This window comes from Molossus molossus, unplaced genomic scaffold (genome assembly GCF_014108415.1).
Source record: "Molossus molossus isolate mMolMol1 unplaced genomic scaffold, mMolMol1.p scaffold_m16_p_4, whole genome shotgun sequence".
NCBI lineage: Eukaryota > Metazoa > Chordata > Mammalia > Chiroptera > Molossidae > Molossus > Molossus molossus.
In genome coordinates, this window is record NW_023425377.1 from 73,604,059 (window position 1) to 73,622,745 (window position 18,687).

Genomic DNA, 18,687 nt, shown 5'->3' on the forward strand with positions numbered 1-18,687 from the left:
GTCATGCGGGAGGCAGCCACTCAATGTGTACCTTTCACATCAATGTCTTTCTCTCTCTTCCTCTCTCTCCCTCCCACTCTATCTGAACAAAAATGGAAGAAAAAAAATCGTCCTCGGGTGAGGATTAAAAAAAAAAAACCTTTATGCCTTGGCCAGTTTGGCTCAGCAGTTAGAGCGTCAGTCTGCAGACCAGAGAGTCCTGGGTTCAGTTACTACTAAGGGCATGTACTTCGGTTGCAGTTTGTCCCCTGCCAGGTTGGGGTCATGTGGGTGGCAACCACTCGATGTGTCTCTCTCACATAGATGTTTCTGAGGATGGCTCACAACCACAGTTCCCTGTCCCACCCCACCACCACAGGCTGGTCACGCACACCCACCTTTTCTCCGGTCATGGCAAATGGTGCATTGAACCACTGCTCAAAGGTGCTGCAGCTCTTGAAGATGGTGGGCAGCAGGAAGTTGAGGAGTGCCCAGAGCTCAGGGAGTTTGTTCTGCAGCGGTGTGCCTGTCAGCAGCAGGCGGCGGGGGGCCACATAGTGAGTGTTGAGTACCTGTGTCAGCTTGCAGTGGTGGTTCTTCATGCGGTGGCCTTCATCCACAATCATGTACTTCCAACGGATCTACAGGCCCAAGAGCAGGCATTCAGAGGAGCAGAGGCTGCGGGGTTGCCCCTAATGAGCAATACTTTCACAGCCATTAGGTAAGAAGGCTCCAGGTGGAAGAACCCATTGAGGTGAAGAACATGGGTATGATAATGCCCCCTGAAAAGGGACCAGCTCACCAAGAGACAGCCATGCAACATACTAGGTGAGGACAGACAGGGAGACATGCCTGTGACTTGCTGTTGAATGAACAAAGCAAGTTGAAGGAAAGAACTCTGGTTTCCCCACTCCCCTCCCTACACAAAATTACATATGCTAATATGTGGCATAGAAAAATTCCCAAATACACCCCTCACCGATCAAGGGCGGCCGTGAGGGAGGAGTGCATCTATAAAGAATGTAGTACAATAATGAGTATATTTTCGAATCAGTAGGCTGAGCCTCTATTTTATTTTTTTATCCTCGCCCGAGGACATTTTTCCACTTTTTGTTCAGATAGAATGTGAGGGAGAGAGAAGAAGAGAGAGAGAGAAAAAAACATCGACATGAAAGGGACACATCGAGTGGTTGCCACCCGCACGACCCAACCAGGGCCGAGGACAAACTGTAACCGAGGTACGTGCCCTTGGTGGGAACCGAACCGGGGTCTCTCTGGACTGCAGGCCAACGCTCTAACCGCTGAGCCAAACCAGCCAGGGCTAGTTCACTCCATTAGATGGTTAGTGGTGAGACCAGATGTAATCATCTTTAGCCTCTATCCCTACTCAAACCAGGAAGCAAGCTTTTAGCAGGCAAGAGATAGTGTCTGTTTTATATCTGGGTCACAGTATGTTCTAATTCACTATGGCCTAAATAGAACCGTCTTCACAACCTTGTCAGCTAAGAGGTGCCACTGAATGTTCCAGCCCAGCAACACAAGGCTAATGGGCCACACAGGGCCTCAGAGAGCATCATGGGCTGGTTTCACATGGCTGTGCTGGGGGAGGTAGTCACCAAAGAGGGAGGGAGGGCTAAGGTCTCTAAGAGACAGGTACAGACAAGGCTGGCTTCCTCATGGTCCTATCAGGGACACTGCAGGCAGGCAGGTGGGTTCTGAGGCATCTTGTGTGACCAGGCTCTTTGGCAAAAGCCCCAAGAGAAGCTAGCCCACATGCTACACAGACGACCCTGTCTCTGGATCTAACCCCGGGCTAGCCTGGGAACAGTCAGAGGCAAACCCAAGGTCACTCTGACTGGAACCTTTCACATACACAACAGCAGTTTTTATACACATGTGTAGGGGAATCAGTGAAAAATTACTTGCAAGGGGCTTTGAGAAGACGGGAAGTGTGACACACACATGACAATACTGGATCGGGCAAGAACACTTGCTTCCTTGGGCTGGTGTTTTACACAAGGACACACTACCTTCGCAAGAATGTGCTTGTCCTTAATGATGTACTCGTATGTTGTTAGCAAGACATTGAATTTGCCGCTCCGGAGCTGGGGGACGAAAGCCCGTCTGGCAGCTGGAGAGCCCTGTGAAGAAGAGAAGACATGCAAACATCAGCCTTCCAGGGATGTGGGGGCAGGTCACAGCACCCTGATGAGGGAGGAGAATTGGGAGGCTGCTGGCTCCTGCTCTCCAATCCCAACATGTTGAGTGATAACTGCAAAAACCAGAGAAAGGCTGGTGGGCCATTGATAGCTCAGGCCCTCTGGGAGATTTGCTCCCTGTACCATCTGCCTCAGCCCCAGGAGCAAATCAGCTCCCTACCTCTTCCTGAGTCCTACCTCAGGCCTCTAAGCTAAAAGCTAGGGCCTCCCCCTAAAGACCTCCCACTTGAGTGCTGGCCACCAACTTCACTTCCTGATGGCAGCTCCAGCCTATTTGCAATTAGCAAATCTGCCCAGTCCCTCTCCCAGGTCCAAACTCCTGAACCATGTGATCAGAGTCCCAGTATTCTCCAGGTTCACATTCCACAGACTGATCTTCACTGGGTCATACAAGCTTTTGCCAGAACTACTTTTGACTCCTTAAACATACTAAATTTTCCCCACACATGCTATTCCTTCTGCCAAGACCCCCTTCTCCCATTCATGGGCAGAGAGCTTCAGAACACACCTGGGAGCCCAGTGGCCAAACATAACCTAGATCTGCCACTAAGTGGCTGCGTGAGGCCCTGTCTGCCTCAGTTTACCCAACCGGAAAACAAGAACAATTAGTCCCCACGTCACAGGGTAAAGTCATCTAAATAAGTCATCATACGTGAGCTACAACCAAAGCTCAGGTGAGAATAACAAAATCTTACAAGTTAGTCCATAACTTGACTTAAAAAAATAAGCATTACCCACCAAAATAAGTGACCCCAAACCTGAATTAACACCACGATCCCATGTTATAACATAGAAAAATGCACACATATGCCTTGTTATTAAAGCAAGTTGACTTCTCTTCAGTTATCTGCATTCCCTATACTCCATCCCTGCCCACACCTATGTCCACCTCCACAGGCTATGACATACCTTGTAGGACACCTTGACCACGGAGGGGGCCCACTTGTCAAACTCATATGCCCAGTTTGACAGCGTTCTGATAGAAAGAAGGAAGGAACAGTCAGGTTCTAGTTCCGTCAACAATAGCTCCCTGTTCATACCAACGTCTACTGGGAAATAAGGTCAACATGGCCACAACCCTCAGAGCTAGCACAGTAACTGATCATCTCCAATGGCAGCGAGTGAGGAAAGGTTCCCTGGATGGGAGGAACAGGAACCCTGTATGGCAGTAGGGACAGGGACAGAGAGGAGCCTGGATCAGCCGTGAGGCCAGGAAGGCTGGACCCAGAGACCACTTCTCTGTCACCACCACGGATGGGGTCACAGCATTCTATGAGAATAAGCTATGCGTTGTAAACTTGCTTCCAGAAAAAATGCACAGACTCGTGGTACTTCGTTTCAGGTTCAGAACCATGGCAGAGATCATGCTATGGAGATTTGGGAGTATGGGAGGCGCCACCTATATCTTTGTGCCACCTCAAAATAAAAATGACAGCCACTGAGGGCTCCTACCCAGTAAGACACAGAATAAAGACGGTGAGCAGTTGAGACCAAGCTGGGTTCAGGTGGAGAATTGGAGAAGTGGGAGTGAGAATTTGTGGCTGCTCCTCCACAGGATGAGCAAAGTCAAGAAAAGGGGAGAGAGAAAGAGAGATACAGGCAGTGTGACTGGACTTGGGGGTTGGAAGAAGGTTGGTAAGGAGGCATAAGTCACTTGGGATTATGAGACAGAGCCTCAAGAGAGGGTGATGACAACAATAAAGCCAAGTTCACAAGGGAAAAATTCTCAGAGAAATACTGGGACACATAACTTTTGGTTGGGGGAGGGATCCACTAAAAAAATCTAGACTGGGTGGTTTGTAAAGACAGACTCAAAGGCCAAGTGGTAGACTGTTCATGGTTCATCCAGCTCTTCCCTTCAAGAAGCTCCATGAGACTGGTGCTATCTTCCATCTTAATCCACAGCTCCCAGGCTCTCTGGTAGCCAGGGACAACCAGGTGGACATGGTCAGAGCCAATAAGGTGAAAGGTCAAGTTGCTGGGATGAAAAAGCCAGGGAAAGCTCTTGAAGGAGGGTGGGGAGTGGGGAGACTCAGCTGCCATATGCTCCTGCTGCCCTTTGCCCTGCCCAATACGTTGGGAACTGAGATGAGATGATGGAAACAGTGCAACCATGAGGTAAGAGGCCTGACAGCAGAAATCACATACTAAGGGTGACTGAACAGAAAACTGCAAAAGCCTGGGGTGGTGAGGGCATCTTAAAGCCACTGGGCTGCGTTGGCCAGTTTGGCTCAGATGTTAGAGCATCGGCCCGCGAACTGGAGAGTTCCAGGTTTGATTCCTGCTAAGGGCATGTACTTCAGTTGCGGTTTGTCCTTGGTCCCAATTTCGGGTCATGTGGGTGGCAACCACTCGATGTGTATCTCTCATGTCGATGTTTCTCTCTCTTCCTCCCTCTCTGTCTGAAGATAAAAGCAAAAATGTCCTCAGGTGACGATTAAAAGAAAAAAAAAGCCACTGGGCCTGCCTCAGATGGCCTGGTTTTAAATTTCCCCCTACTGAAGTTCAACAAGATTGCCCTGGTCTAGTCACTTAGGTCTGGCTTCTAATGCAGGGAGCAATGGGGAACAGCCCAAGAGAGAGAAGCTGAGGGCTAAAGCCTGAGGTGTGGAGAGCATGTGCAATAAGAGGGGAGAAGAGCCAACAGAGCATCAGGAGGGGATATGAGGAGACAGACGGAAGACAGAGGTCAGTAAAGAGTGAGGCAGGACAAGCAAACTCATGGTGGAGATTGTACATTCCAACTGATTGATGGGCATTCTCCAGGACATGTAGCGCTTCTGGCTTGGAGGTTTGGCCACTGAGAGACTGGACCCTTTCCTGGGTGGAACATGGGTAAAAGGCTGAAGATCAACACATGGCATAACTTCAATGAAGAGAATGAGGGAAAGGAGACAATTTAAATAACCTTGAAAAAAGGTGTTTTAACTAGAAACTGTAAGTCTAAAGACAAAAGGAACTGAATCTAAATACAATATTCTAGGTGATAAAGTTGGTCTGCATGGGTTAACTACTCTGAAAGTACTGTATATGTACACTGGGAACGAATAAACAAACAAGGAGAAAGCCCTAGAATAAACCTGGCTGAGAATGTGGTCGTAGCTGAGAATCGTGACCACAGTATGAACATGTTTAGCTTTAATAGAGATACAGATGACTAGACACAGCAGTGGCATTCAATATGTGCACATTAGGTGTAGTGCACATATACATATCTCCTAGTGCTGCCTGCTGAGAGGGCCTAGAAATAAGGACACTCCAGAAGCAAGAAGCATACCTAGCGTTCAGGTCTTGGCTTCCAATTCCATTCTCTACTAACACCACCATGCTGATTCTAGGCCTGGGTGGAAAATGTACAAAACACCCCGCAGTGATGGGGGCATAGCAAAATGACAGAGTAGCCAAATGAAAGAGCTCCTCCCAATGGCCATAGCTGGAATAATTTGAGCAACAAATAGACAAACTAGTTTTGGAGTATAGCCCAAAATATAAAATTAATATCCCTGAGTCCATACTGATAGAAATGATTAAGTAAATTAACTGGGAGACAATTCTTCTGTACAAAAAAACTCCAAATAATTTATGTATCTATTTTCCCCTCAAGGAGGTAGAGCTTAACTGCCCTATCCTTTGTGTACAGGATTAGCATAGTAACATTCTCCCAGGATACAATATGGAAGGGAGAAAAAAGAGGAACTTTACAGGAGACATCTAACAAACACTACCTCAGCCAGATGATCAAGGTCAACATCAACAGTGAAAAGTCATGTTGACAGTAATGGCCCCTGACATGATGAGATGAGAGGGACACTTAAGCTTTATGTAAGCATGAGAAAAATCACCAGACAGTCCCAGAATGAGGGACACCCTACAAAACACCTGAGCAGTTCTCCTTAAAACCATCAAGGTCATAAAAAAATATAAAAAATCTGAGAAATGGTCACAGACTAGAAAAGGCTAAGGAGACTAAAGGTAATATAGGATCCTGGAATAGGAACCAGATATTGGGGAAAAACCAGTGAAATACAAATCAAATCTGGAGTTTAGTGAATAATAGTGTGATAGGGTTGGTTCCTGAGTTGTGACAAATGTAACATGGTCAAGTAAGATGTTATCAACACCAGGGCATACTGGGGGAGGGTATCCGGGAACTCTCTGTAGCATCTTCACATCTTTTTCATTAAGTCTAAAGCATTCTAAAGTAAACAGTGACCACAATACAATGATAGGAACATGTTAAAACCAACTGGAAGGGCCCTGGCCGGTTTGGCTAAGAGGTTAAAGCATCAGCCCATGGACCAAAGAGTCGCAGGTTCGATTCCAGTGAAGGGTATGTACCTCGGTTATGGTTCATCCCCAGCCCTGGTCGGGGTCGTGCAGGATGCAGGCAGTCGATGTATTTCTTTCACATCAATATTTTTCTCTCTCTCTCTCTCCCTCTCCCCCTCTCTCTAAAGATAAATAGAAAAATACCAAGTGAGGATTAAAAAAAAAAAAAACCAATTGGAAGGGTCTCCCCAGGCTAAATCTAGGACAATTTAAGGAATAAAATAAATAATAGTATCCATTCTGGGCTCCTATAATGATAGGAGGCCGCTGTTATATAAAGAATTACACTAATAAATAAATAAATGAGGGAGAAGGGATAGTTCTTCCTTACAGAGAAATTCCAACACATGTGGAAAGAAGGACGGAAAGAGATCCACTATTTGGATCTCCCACAGTAACAATTTCAACTGAGACCCAACTGATGGATGTTAAAATAACTGGAAAAGTATGATGACAAATGGGGTATTTACATGGTTCAAACTGCATTCCCACAAGATACTTATGAATTACAAAGGAAAACTCTTAGGTTTACGTGGGGGTGGGAAAACTAGCAGGTACCACACACCCAAGACTAAAGTTATCCTCACCTCGTGCTTTCTGACATGAGGCCCCAAAAAGGGCACAGCATCCCTCTTGAGGGATTCTTGTCAGAATTTCAGAAATAGGCACATCATACAAGCACAATCTGAGGGACAGTCTGACTAGGATTCAAGTGGAAAGATCATGAAGAATGAAGATGGACCGGGGAACTGTTACAGAGATGTGATGACAAAATGCAAAGTGGGATTTGGGACCAGAAAAAAGGTTATTAATGGGGAAAAAGATATTTGGATAAGGTCTCTAAATTCACTAACAGTATTAAGTCATTGTTCCCTTTGGGTGCTAACTGTCCTGGAATTATGTAAGATTTGGGAGGCCAGGTAAAAGGTATGCAGAAATTCCTTACACTATTTTTGCAATTATTATGAGTCTGAAGTCATTTTAAAATGAGAAGGTAGCCCAGCCGGTGTGGCTCAGTTGTGTCTAATATCCATATGCTGAAGTCCTTAATCCCAAAACCTCAGAATGTGACTGTATTTGGAGAAAGGGTTAATAAAGAGGTAATGAAATTAAAATAAGGTCATTAGGCCCTGGCTGGTTTGGCTCAGCGGTTGGAGCGTCGGCCTGCGGTACAGAGAAACCCGGGTTCGGTTCCCGCTAAGGGCGCGTACCTCGGTTGCAGTTTGTCCCCAGCCCTGGTTGGTCGTGCGGGTGGCAGCCACTCGATGTGTCCGTTCACATCGATGTTTCTCTCTCTCTCCCTCCCTCTCTATCTGAACAAAAAAATGGAAAAATGTCCTCGGGTGAGGATAAAAAAATAAAAAATAAAAAAAATAAGGTCATTAGGATGGGCCCTACCTAATCCAATGACCAGTATCCTCATAAGAAGAAAATTAGGATATAGACAACACAGAGGGAAGACCAGGTGAGGACACAAGGAGAAAAAGGCCACCTGTAAGGCTGAGAGAGGCCTGAGACGAAACCAACCCTGCTGATTGATGCCTTATTCTCAGACTTATGGCTTCCAGGAAAATAATGCCTGTTGTTTAAGCCACAAGACTGTGATACTTTGTTAGGAATGCCCAAGTAAACTAACACACAGGTGTCTGAATGAAGGCTGGGTGCCACTGAAGCAGGGGCAGCGGGGTATTCACACTGAACACTCCTGACCCTCTAGGGACACACTTACGAGAGAGGTACAATGATGAGGAAGGGCCCATTGATGCGCTTGTGCTCCATGAGGTACGTGATGAGTGCGATGGTCTGGATGGTCTTTCCCAGGCCCATTTCGTCGGCCAGGATGCCATTCAGGTTGTTGTTGTATAGGGACACCAGCCACTCCAAGCCCTTGATCTGCAAGAAGAGGCGGCAGCACTGAAGCCCATACTTCAGAGACTTGAGCAGAACTGGGAACAAGTTCAGCTCTAGCTACCAACTGCCCACAGCCATCTTTATTTGGTGTTTTGCTCTTAATCACCCAACTGTTTTTCTCCTTGGCCTCATCCTCAGCAATCATTCCTGCAAAATCATAGCTTTGCTGTGTTAATAATATATGTACCAAGTATACAAAAATTTCTTTCAGATGCACATATAAACTTAAGTTTCTGATACAAGATCTGCCTGGCACCAAGCCATGTACCACACTGCAACAAACCTGCCCACAACAATGTGACACTTGATTCAGATCATTAGGGCTTCAGGGGAACCTGCTGATGGATGAATCCACCACACGGTCAACAACTGCCTAACTATCATGTCAAGATTAACTGAGAGCTTTCCAAAACTTGCAAGGTTTCTGCAATACAGTCGGCCCTTGTTTATCGCAGTTAATCAGTTCCAGACTCTACCGCCATAAATGAATTTCCGCAAAGTAGTGCGAAGTGGCGAGGGACGACTGTACAGGCAATGAAAGAGAAGACTATTTTCAAATGGAATATAATGTCTGGAAATTTTCCTGACAGATTAAGGAAGTAACTTCTTGACAAGTTCTGATAACTTTTATTCTGCCGGCCACTGGAAATTCCCACTGGTCACTGGCTTCACCTCTTTGGAACGTGATATTGGCATGAAGGTTCTAAAAGTTCTTTCAAGGAGAGTTGGAGTATAGGGGCCACGAACAACAGAAAATCAGGAAGACGTGTTCTTGGATTGGATATAAACCAGCTGCCTCTTGGGGGCTTATAAATGAGCTTGGGATATGGGGCCACAAAAAAAGAAATTTCTACGATGGCAGCTCTGCTTCTTGGCTGTTCCAGGAGGGGCCTGACAAAGAGCTTTAGTGTCAGTGTCACTTCACCCTCACAGAAGGAAGAGCTAAGTCCAGGGCTGCTGGCTCCAGACATTTAAGCTCTCACTCCTCGCTGTCCCACACTGCCCAGAGCTCCGGGGAACGCAGACCTGTGTCCAAACCTGGGTCTAGTACTGGTTTGACCACTCCCAAGCCATAAGAGTTTGAGGAATCACTGCATCTCTATATTTCTCAGTTGCACCCCCCCCCCGCCCCATCCTGTAAAATGCAGAGGATAGTGCCTAATTCAGAGCTGTTAGGGATTCAGAAGCTAACAGTGTAGAACACGCTGTTATCCTGCCATGCACGGATCAAGCACGCAGCAGATACTGATATACTGCACTATGTTGTTTCCTCCTGATGGCTAACCTAAAAGATCATGTTTCTACTTTACAGATGAGGAAACTGAGGCTTAGAGAAAAAGACTGAGGTACCCAGACACAGGGAGCAGAATGTGAACTTGGGTCTGGCCAACTTCAGCAGCCTCCCACAGCTGGGAACCCAACTGTTGAGAATGCTATGTAAGCACAGCTCCCTCTTGCCTCACCTGGTACTGTTTGAGGACACCATTGACCATAAGTGCCGACTGCTTATCCACTCTTTCGGTGACAGCATGGGCCACAGCATAATAGGACTGCAGGCCACGAGCAAGGGCCTGGGACACGCCATACTCATCATCAACATCTTGCTTGGCATTCCTGGAAGTGAATAGAATCACGTTAAGACACATATTTCTATTTGTGACAATGTACTTCTGACATAAGACTCTGGAACAGTCCTTTCTGAGTACATGTGACCGGAGCCTAAAGAAAAGGTACAGTGGACGGTATAAGGACAGGCAAGGCAGCAACTACTGATCCAGGGAAGGGCGGCAAGTGCTGGACTCCCATTTGTGATCTCACAGTGGCTGCCAGGTGGACAGTAATGAGTACCATCCATGGAGAAAACTGGGATTCTAACGGTCATGCGGGACACCTGTGAAGGAACCCGGTGGAGCAGCATGTGCAGGGATGCCTTACTCAATGATGTGCCGGGCGTCCACCTCAGAGACGTCATCACTATCTGGATCTGGAATCTTCTTCTTCTCTTCCACAGGCAGGGTGGGAGGCTGTGCTGGCTGCGGCTGCTCTTCCTCTTCCTCCTACCAAGAGACAAGCCCGTGTCACCTCAAGACACCCTACAGGTAACAGGCACAGGGATTCAGGGGGAAAATACACTTTTGGAAGCAGCGGGTGTTTTTACAATCCTCACACCTTCTTATCCCAGAATGTGTCACACTTCCTCTTTGCATTTTCTTTTACTTGCTCAGTATATTATTTTTAGTTCTCTCAGCATACAGTACAGAAACTCCTCTTTAAGGCTATCTCGAGGTACTTTGTACTTTTGTTTCTAACAATGGATTCTTCATGCCCCATTACACAATGAATACTATACATTTATTCCCGTCCAACCTATTCAAGCAGTTTTTCACTAGAATCTCTTGGATTTCTCACTATAAAACATTTAATAGCCAATTTTCAATATTTGTTGCTCCTGAGTTACTTCCAGCTTTACTGATATGGCGAAAATGCCTAAAATATGTCAAATAATACTGGTGATAACAGGCATCGTAGTTTATTCTATAAACATGTAAATTAAATAAAAGTGATGTATTTCATGAAAGCAATTTTCTAGCATTTACTGAGATAATAGAGATATTTTGTGTGACATTAATAAAATACACAAGAATGCATTTCCCGGTAGTAAACCATCCTTGTATTTCTGTATAAATGAGACAAAGTCCCAGTAATTATTTTCTTTATGTATAATGGAACAGCTATAAAAACAAAAAACATATATTTTATCAATCTGCTAAATAATTCCAATAAAAATCCAATGATTTTACAGATTTAGAATAATAAACAGATGAAAAAAGTATGAATGTTTTGGGACAAAAAAATCATAACTGGTACAGACTTATAGTTAATTGATATTACCATGTCTGAAATTAACACAGGGGTGAGACTTCTGGCTAAGTCTGAGTCAGGTTGTAGACAATTCTTCATAAAGAGACTTTAGAGCTGGACAAAATTGTTAAAAGCAACCATTTCAGAGCTCTAAGAGACTGAGAAGAATTAATGTTTGAAAAACCACTGAACTTTGGGTAAGGAGGGTAGAAATTGGTAGTGTTCTTACTTAGGACTGCTTCCATCTCTCCCATCCCCCAGCTCCATCATGAACGTTCTGTCAAGGTAGGCAGGCCATTAGAAATGGCTGCTGAGGCTGATGGGGGCTCAGTCATTTTATGGCTGTGGGCGATGCCCAGCCAGGGGCACAGTTGGTGGAAGTGAGGCTTTCAGCTATCACTGAGAAAGCATATTACTGGCTGAGGCTGTGCCCATTGCTGAGAAAACAAGAACAAGCCCAACAGAAAATAAAAGCCAGGGAGAACTTGAAAATGGCCTGAACCTGAAAGGTGTTTCCCCTATATACACTGATCCATTGGCAGGAGACAGAAGCCTTACTGGCTCTAGGTGTTTGAGCACAATCTCTGCCCAATCATTGGATGACTACTAAATTATAAAGAAACACATCCCACTCATTCAGAACCAGGATTACGAATAAAAATGAGAATAAAACCAAAGCAATAAACTAAGCAGAGACACCAAAAGCAGCACACACCATGGAAAACAATTCCACAGATTTAGCCCAGTTAAATTACTAAACAGAATACAAAATCAACATCAAGAAATTGATGACATTCTGCCCTGGCCGCTTTGGCTCAGCGGTTAGAGCATCGGCCTGCGATCCAGAGAGACCCGGGTTCGGTGCAACTTGTCTGCAGCACTGGTTAGGGTCGTGCAGGTGGCTACCACTCAATGTGTCCCTTTCACATTGATGTTTCTCTCTCTCTCTCTTCCTCTCTCTCCTACCCACTCTACTTGAACAAAACATGGAAAAAATGTCCTGAGGTGAGGATAAAAAATTAAAAAAAAGAAATTGATGACACTCTTATACACTAAGGGTGAACTCACAGAAAGAGAAACTAAAAAAAAAAAAAAATCCCATTTACCACTGCAGCAAGAAAAAATTAAGACATCTAGGAAGGAATAAACTTAACGAATGAAGTCAAGGACCTCTTTGCAGAAAATGACAGGTCACTGAAAAACAAAATACTGTAGAGCCCTGACTGGTTTGGCTCAGCGGTCAGAACATCCACCTCCGGTCCAGAGAGACCTGGGTTTGGTACCCGCTAAGGGTGCGCACCTCGGCTGCAGTTTGTCCCCAGCCCTGGTTGGTCATGCAGGTGGCAACCATTCGATGTGTCCCTTTCACGTCCATGTTTCTCGCTCTCTCTCCCTCCCACTCGATCTGAACAAAAAATGGAAAAATGTCCTCAGGTGAGGAGTAAAAAAAAAAAGGAAAATGAAATAGAGGAAGATATAACAAACTGAAAGCATATACCTTATTCATGGATTGGAAGAATTAACATCATTAAAATGTCCATAATATCCAAAGCAATCTATAGATTCAATGCAATCCCCATCAAAATACCAAAGACATATTTCACAGAACTAGAACAAGTACTCCAAAAGCGTATATGGAACCAAAAAAGACCCCGAATAGCCACAGCAATCTTGATAAAGAAGAACGAAGTAGGAGGAATCAAAATACCAAATATCAGGTTATACTGCAAAACCATTGTAATCAAAACAGCCTGGTACTGGCACAAGAACAAGCATATAGATCAATGGAACAGAACAGAGAACCCAGAAAATGACCCAAGACATTATGCTCAGTTAATAATCGACAAAGGTGGCAAGAGCACACAGTGGAGGAAAGATAGCCTCTTCAACAAATGGTGTTGGGAAAACTGGACAGCTACATGCAAAAAAATGAAGCTAGACCACCAACTTACACCATACATAAGAATAAACTCAAAATGGATAAAAGATTTAAATGTGACTCATGAATCCATAAAAATCCTAGAAGATAATGTGGGGAAAAAATTTCAGACATCACACACAACAGAATTTTCACTGATACAATGCCTAAGACAAGAGAAACAAAGGAAAAAGGTAATAAATGGGACTACACCCTGGTTGGGTAGGCTCAGCGGTTAGAGCATCGGCCTGCAGACAAGAGAGTCCGGGGTTCGATTCCGGCCAAAGACATGTACCTTAGCTGCAGTTAGTCCCCGGCCATGGCTGGGGTAGTGCAGGTGGCAACTAATCGATGTGGTTCTTTCACATCAATGTCTCTCTCTCTCTCTTTCTTCCTTCCACTCTGTTTGAAGATAAACATAAAAATATCCACCCTGGCCGGTTTGATTCAGGGGTTAGAGCGTCGGCCTGCGGTCCTGAGAGACCCGGGTTCGGTTCCGCTAAGGGCACATTCCTCGGTTGCAGTTTGTCCCTGGCCCTGGTCGGTTGTGCAGGTGGCAGCCACTCGATGTGTTCCTTTCACATCGATGTTTCTCTCTCTCTCTCTCTCTGTTCCTCTCTCTCCCTCCCACTCTATCTGAACAAAAAATGGAAAAATGTCCTCAGGTGAGGATAAAAAAATAAATAAAAAATCCTCGGGTGAATGTTAAAAGTAAATGAATGAATAAATGAATGAATGAATAAATGGGACTACATCAAACTAAAAAGCTTCTGCATAACAAAAGAAACAAGCATCAAAATGGAAAGGGAACCCACTATATGGGACAGCATAACTGCCAATGATACATCAGATAAGGGGCTAATTTCCAAAATATATAGAGTACTCATACAACTCAACAAAAGAAAAATAAAAAATTCAATTAAAAATGGGCAGAGGACCTAAATAGACACTCTCTAAACAGGACATACAAATGGCCAAGAGACACATGAAAAAATGCTCAACATCACTTATCATCAGACAGATGCAAATTAAAACAACAATGAGGTATCTATCACGTCACACCTGTCAGAATGGTGTTCAAATTAAAAACTGAAATGCCATTTGACCCAGTGATCCCACTTCTAGGAATATATCCTAAGAAGCCTGAAACACCAATCAGAAAGAATATATGTACCCCTATGTTTATAGCAGCACTATTTACAATCGCTAAGTTCTGGAAACAGCCCAAGTGTCCATCAATAGATGAGTGGATACACAATGGAATACTATGCAGCTACAAGAAAGATCTCTTGCCCTGGCCAGTTTGGCTCAGTGGTTACAGCGTTCGCCTGTGGTCCAGAGAGACGTGGGTTCGGTTCTTGCTAAGGGCACGTACCTCGGTTGCAGTTTGTCCCCAGCCCTGGTTGGTGAGGGTGGCAACCACTCGATGTGTCCCTTTCACGTTGATATTTCTCTCTCTCTTCCTCTCTCTCCCTCCCACTCTATTTGAACAAAAAATGAAAAAATGTCCTCGGGTAAGGATAAAAAAAAAGAAAGCTCTCTTATCCTTTGAGACAACATGGAAGGACCTGGAGAGTATTATCCTAAGCAAAACAAGTCAATGAGAGAAAGACAAATATCACATGATCTCACTTATTTGTGGAATATAATGAACAAAACAAACTGATTAACAAAATAGACCGAGACAGAAATAGGGTACAGACTGACAAATCTCAGAAGAGGGAGTGGGTGGGGGGAGGAAAGAGATAAACCACAGAAATTATATGCATGTATGCGTAACCATGGACATAGAAAACTATGCTTGTGTGTGTGGGGGGGCGCAGGATCGGAAGGAGGGTGTCAATGGGGGAAAAAAGAAAAATGTCTGTAACAAAAATAAATTAATAAAAAAAATAAAATAAAACAAGAAGTCAGAAAATAGAATGACATATTCTAAAAAAAAAAAAAGGCTGCCAACAAATAATTTTATGCCATGCTAAACTAACTATCCTTCCAAAATGAAAGCTAAAGAAATACCTTCCCATGTAAACAAAGACTGAGAGAATTTGCTGCTAGCAAACATGCCTTATAATAAATGCTAAAAGAAGTCTTTGAGCTAAAAGGAAATTACAGCAGACAGTAACTCTAATCTACAAGAAGAAATAAAGAGCATCAGAACTGGTAAATACATGATCAATATAAAAGACTCTATAAATACATTTTCCCCTTAATTCTTGTCTCCTAACTTTTAGGCTAAGCTGTAAAACTATATAAAATATTAATTAGAAAATGGTATTGTTGAGTTTATAACATGTATATAGATGTAATATATGTGGCAATAACAGCACAGAGAAAGAAAAGCAAAGATATTATACTAAAACAACATTTCTATATTTTACCAGAATGGAGTTAATATTAACCTTGATATATATACTGTGATAAGTTATAGTGCATATTGTAACGCCCAGAGTATGTATAAAGCAAATAACTAACAAAGTTTAGGCCCTGGCCGGTTTGGCTCAGCGGTTAGAGCGTCGGTCTGCGGTCCAGAGAGACCTGGGTTCGGTTCCCACTAAGGGCATGTACTGCGGTTGCCGTTTGTACCCAGCCCTGAATGGGTCATGTAGGAGGCAGCCACTCAATGTATCCCTTTCATGTCGATGTTTCTCTCTCTCTCTCCCTCCATCCCTCCCACTCTATTTGAACAAAAAATGGAAAAATGTCCTCGAGGGAGGATAAAAAAAGAAAAAAGTTTAGTAACAAATGAAAAACTACAGAAGAACCTTGGCCAGTTTTGCTCAGTGGTTAGAGTGTCAGCCCAAGGACCGAAGGTCTGGGTTCAATTCCTGGTCAAGGGAACAACCTGGATTGTAGTTTCAATACCTGGCACAATGGGGCATGTGTCTCTCTCACATTGACATTGCTCTCTCCTCTCTCTCTTGCCCCATCCCCTCCCTCCCTTCCACTCTCTCTAAAAATCTATTTAAAAATACCCTCGGGGGAGGATTAACAGAAAAAAAAAAAAAAACTACAGAAAAAACAAAATGCTACACTAAAAAATAGTTAACACATTGTTGATCAGCAATTTTAAGCAAAAATTATCTCATGCCACAGGCTATTTTTCGTAATTGTGTATGAAAGTGGAACAATCTAAAACTTCAGTATACTTTATTTATACAAAATAAATTTAAGTGAAACTTTGTATATATCTGCTACAGATTATATTTTATACATATTATATATTTTAGTAATTTTTTTTGGTGTGGTATGCTGTATAACAATCACCTTTTGAAATACACTCTTCACACGTTCTAGTTGGATTTTTTTTTATACCAGTGACTATTTTTTCTAAAACGTGGTCTTTTAGTTGCCCTGAAAGCCTAAAAGGTGAATCAATGTAAGGATCTCTTTTAGAAGTACCAGAAGAAGTGTGAGGTTCTGAGCTGCACTCATTTGAACCAGCAGATATCCATCCTCTAGCTACTTCAAGAATATAGGACTGTGTGCTATTTTTCTAACTTTGACCCTCAGGGCGAAGAGTCACAAATACAATAATCCTATATTACCCTGAGTTTCAAACATTGAAATAGCTAATGCAAGTGCAAACACGAGTTAACTCGTGAGCGGTCAGCAACATTTGGGTATGAAAACACGAGTTAACTCATGAGCGACCAACAATGTGTTATTAACACAAAAGAAGACAGTAAAGGACGAATAGAGTAAAAAAAGAAATAGCAATATGGCAAATGTAAACAAAATCATATTGCTAATTAAATAAAATGTGACTAATATCACCAAAACAATCCTCTCGAGGGGTGAAGTCTGATTATTTCTTTTGGGCAGAAGGCTGCTTGCTGAGTATTTGAAAAGCGCCTAATATGGTCAAGGATGTGAATTTTAAATTCGATTTAATTTGATTAATTTAACTTAAAACTGAAACAGTCTTGTGTGCATTTAGGCTACTATATTGGACACTGCAGTTCTAAAGTACCAACTTTTCTTCAGGATTAGGGTCTTGGCTGCCCTCTGTCCATCGCTTGTTCCACATAATGCCCAGGTGGAGTGAGAGAGGGTCACAGCATGCAGGAGTGCCTGATGCACAAGGAACAGAGGTCACCACTACAGAGGGCCAAGGGCATTGACAGATGGAAAAGGACTCTTACCTCCTCCTCTTCTTCTGAGCCACTTTCTTCACTATCAGATCTTGGAGCTACTTCATACCTAGAAAAAATATTAGTGTTTTAATATTAATCTCCAGCAAACCTGCATGACTCACTTACCTTAGCAAATTGGCTTGTTTCCAAATGCAAGCAAAATCACCCTCAGCTGACAACCAGCTGACTCAGGATCATGATTGCATCTGGAACTTGAGGCCTAACTCACCCCGGGTTCATCTCGAGCCAGGCCTCTAGTTGCCCCGCTTTGGGGGCGTCTGTGCCTGTGAGGATCTTCCCACTCTCCACATGGATCACTTTCACAGGAAGGTCACTCATTTGGCTGGTCTCATCCAGAGGCTGAAAAAAAGGCCACATGTGTATCTTTAGGTTCTGTGTGACCATAGCTCAGATATTCACTAATCATGGCTAACTGGGGAAGTGCCCTCCCAACTCCATGCCAAAGAAATGAAACACAACCATGGCTAGTGGTTGTGAAAATGGGCCTCCTGTATATTAATTCAGGAAAAAATATAATCCATTGATGACAGCAGTTTCTCTGAGGTAACTGATAGACATGTTTTCATTTTCAAATAGGTAACATATTCACATAATTCAAAATTCAAGATTGTAGAGTGTGGATTCTCCCCCCATTCCCTGTCCTTCAGCCTGACAGTTTCTCTCTTCATAGATGCCCACTAATATCAGTATCTCGTGCATCTTTACACATCAATTCCATGCATAAGAAATAAGTAAGGACTGGTTTCTCCTCATTTTTACACAAATGACTGTACAAGTCACACTCTTCTGGCCTGTGATTTTTTTCCATTTATAATGTATTTGTTAATTTACCAAGGGTCCTCATTCTTTTTGTTAATTACCTAACTGGAATATTTGAAAAACAAAACAACAAACTTCTCTTAGCAACAAATATGAAATTCGTTGATTTCCCACTTTGATATATCAACTTTGGATGAACATTTCCCCCTTCAGATTTCCAGGAGAAAGACTTCAGAATAAAAGTGATGTTCTTAGTTTATTTTTTTTCTTCATTGACTTTTTTTTTTTTTTTTTTTTTTGAGGGGAGGAAGGGAGAGAGGGAGAACGGGAGAGATAAAAACATCAATATGAGAGAGAAACATTGATTGGATGCCTCCAGCATGCCCCCTACTGGGGATGGAGCCCACAACCCAGGCCTGTGTCCTGAAGGGGGATCAAACTGGGGACCTCTCAATCCATGGGAAGATGCTCAATCAACTGAGCCACACCAGCCAGGCTGAAGTTCTTGGTTTAAACCTTTCTTTGCATTGTGAAAATTAAATGAAAAACTGGATCC

General features: G+C 43.5%; 1 protein-coding gene across 5 annotated transcripts in view; it reads right to left on the reverse strand.

The window, feature by feature from the left end:
• The window catches only part of SMARCA4 (SWI/SNF related, matrix associated, actin dependent regulator of chromatin, subfamily a, member 4), an 88,725-nt gene that overhangs the window by 36,902 nt on the left and 33,136 nt on the right, over nt 1-18,687 (reverse strand). For all 5 annotated transcript variants that reach the window (XM_036242088.1, XM_036242089.1, XM_036242090.1 and 2 more), the window contains exons 12-19: nt 17,581-17,711; nt 17,361-17,418; nt 10,374-10,495; nt 9,902-10,052; nt 8,257-8,420; nt 3,108-3,174; nt 2,010-2,120; nt 378-620 (exon numbers count right to left, since the gene is read on the reverse strand). In XM_036242088.1, the coding sequence (XP_036097981.1) occupies nt 378-620; nt 2,010-2,120; nt 3,108-3,174; nt 8,257-8,420; nt 9,902-10,052; nt 10,374-10,495; nt 17,361-17,418; nt 17,581-17,711 (1,047 nt within the window). The remainder of the gene's footprint in view (nt 1-377; nt 621-2,009; nt 2,121-3,107; nt 3,175-8,256; nt 8,421-9,901; nt 10,053-10,373; nt 10,496-17,360; nt 17,419-17,580; nt 17,712-18,687) is intronic.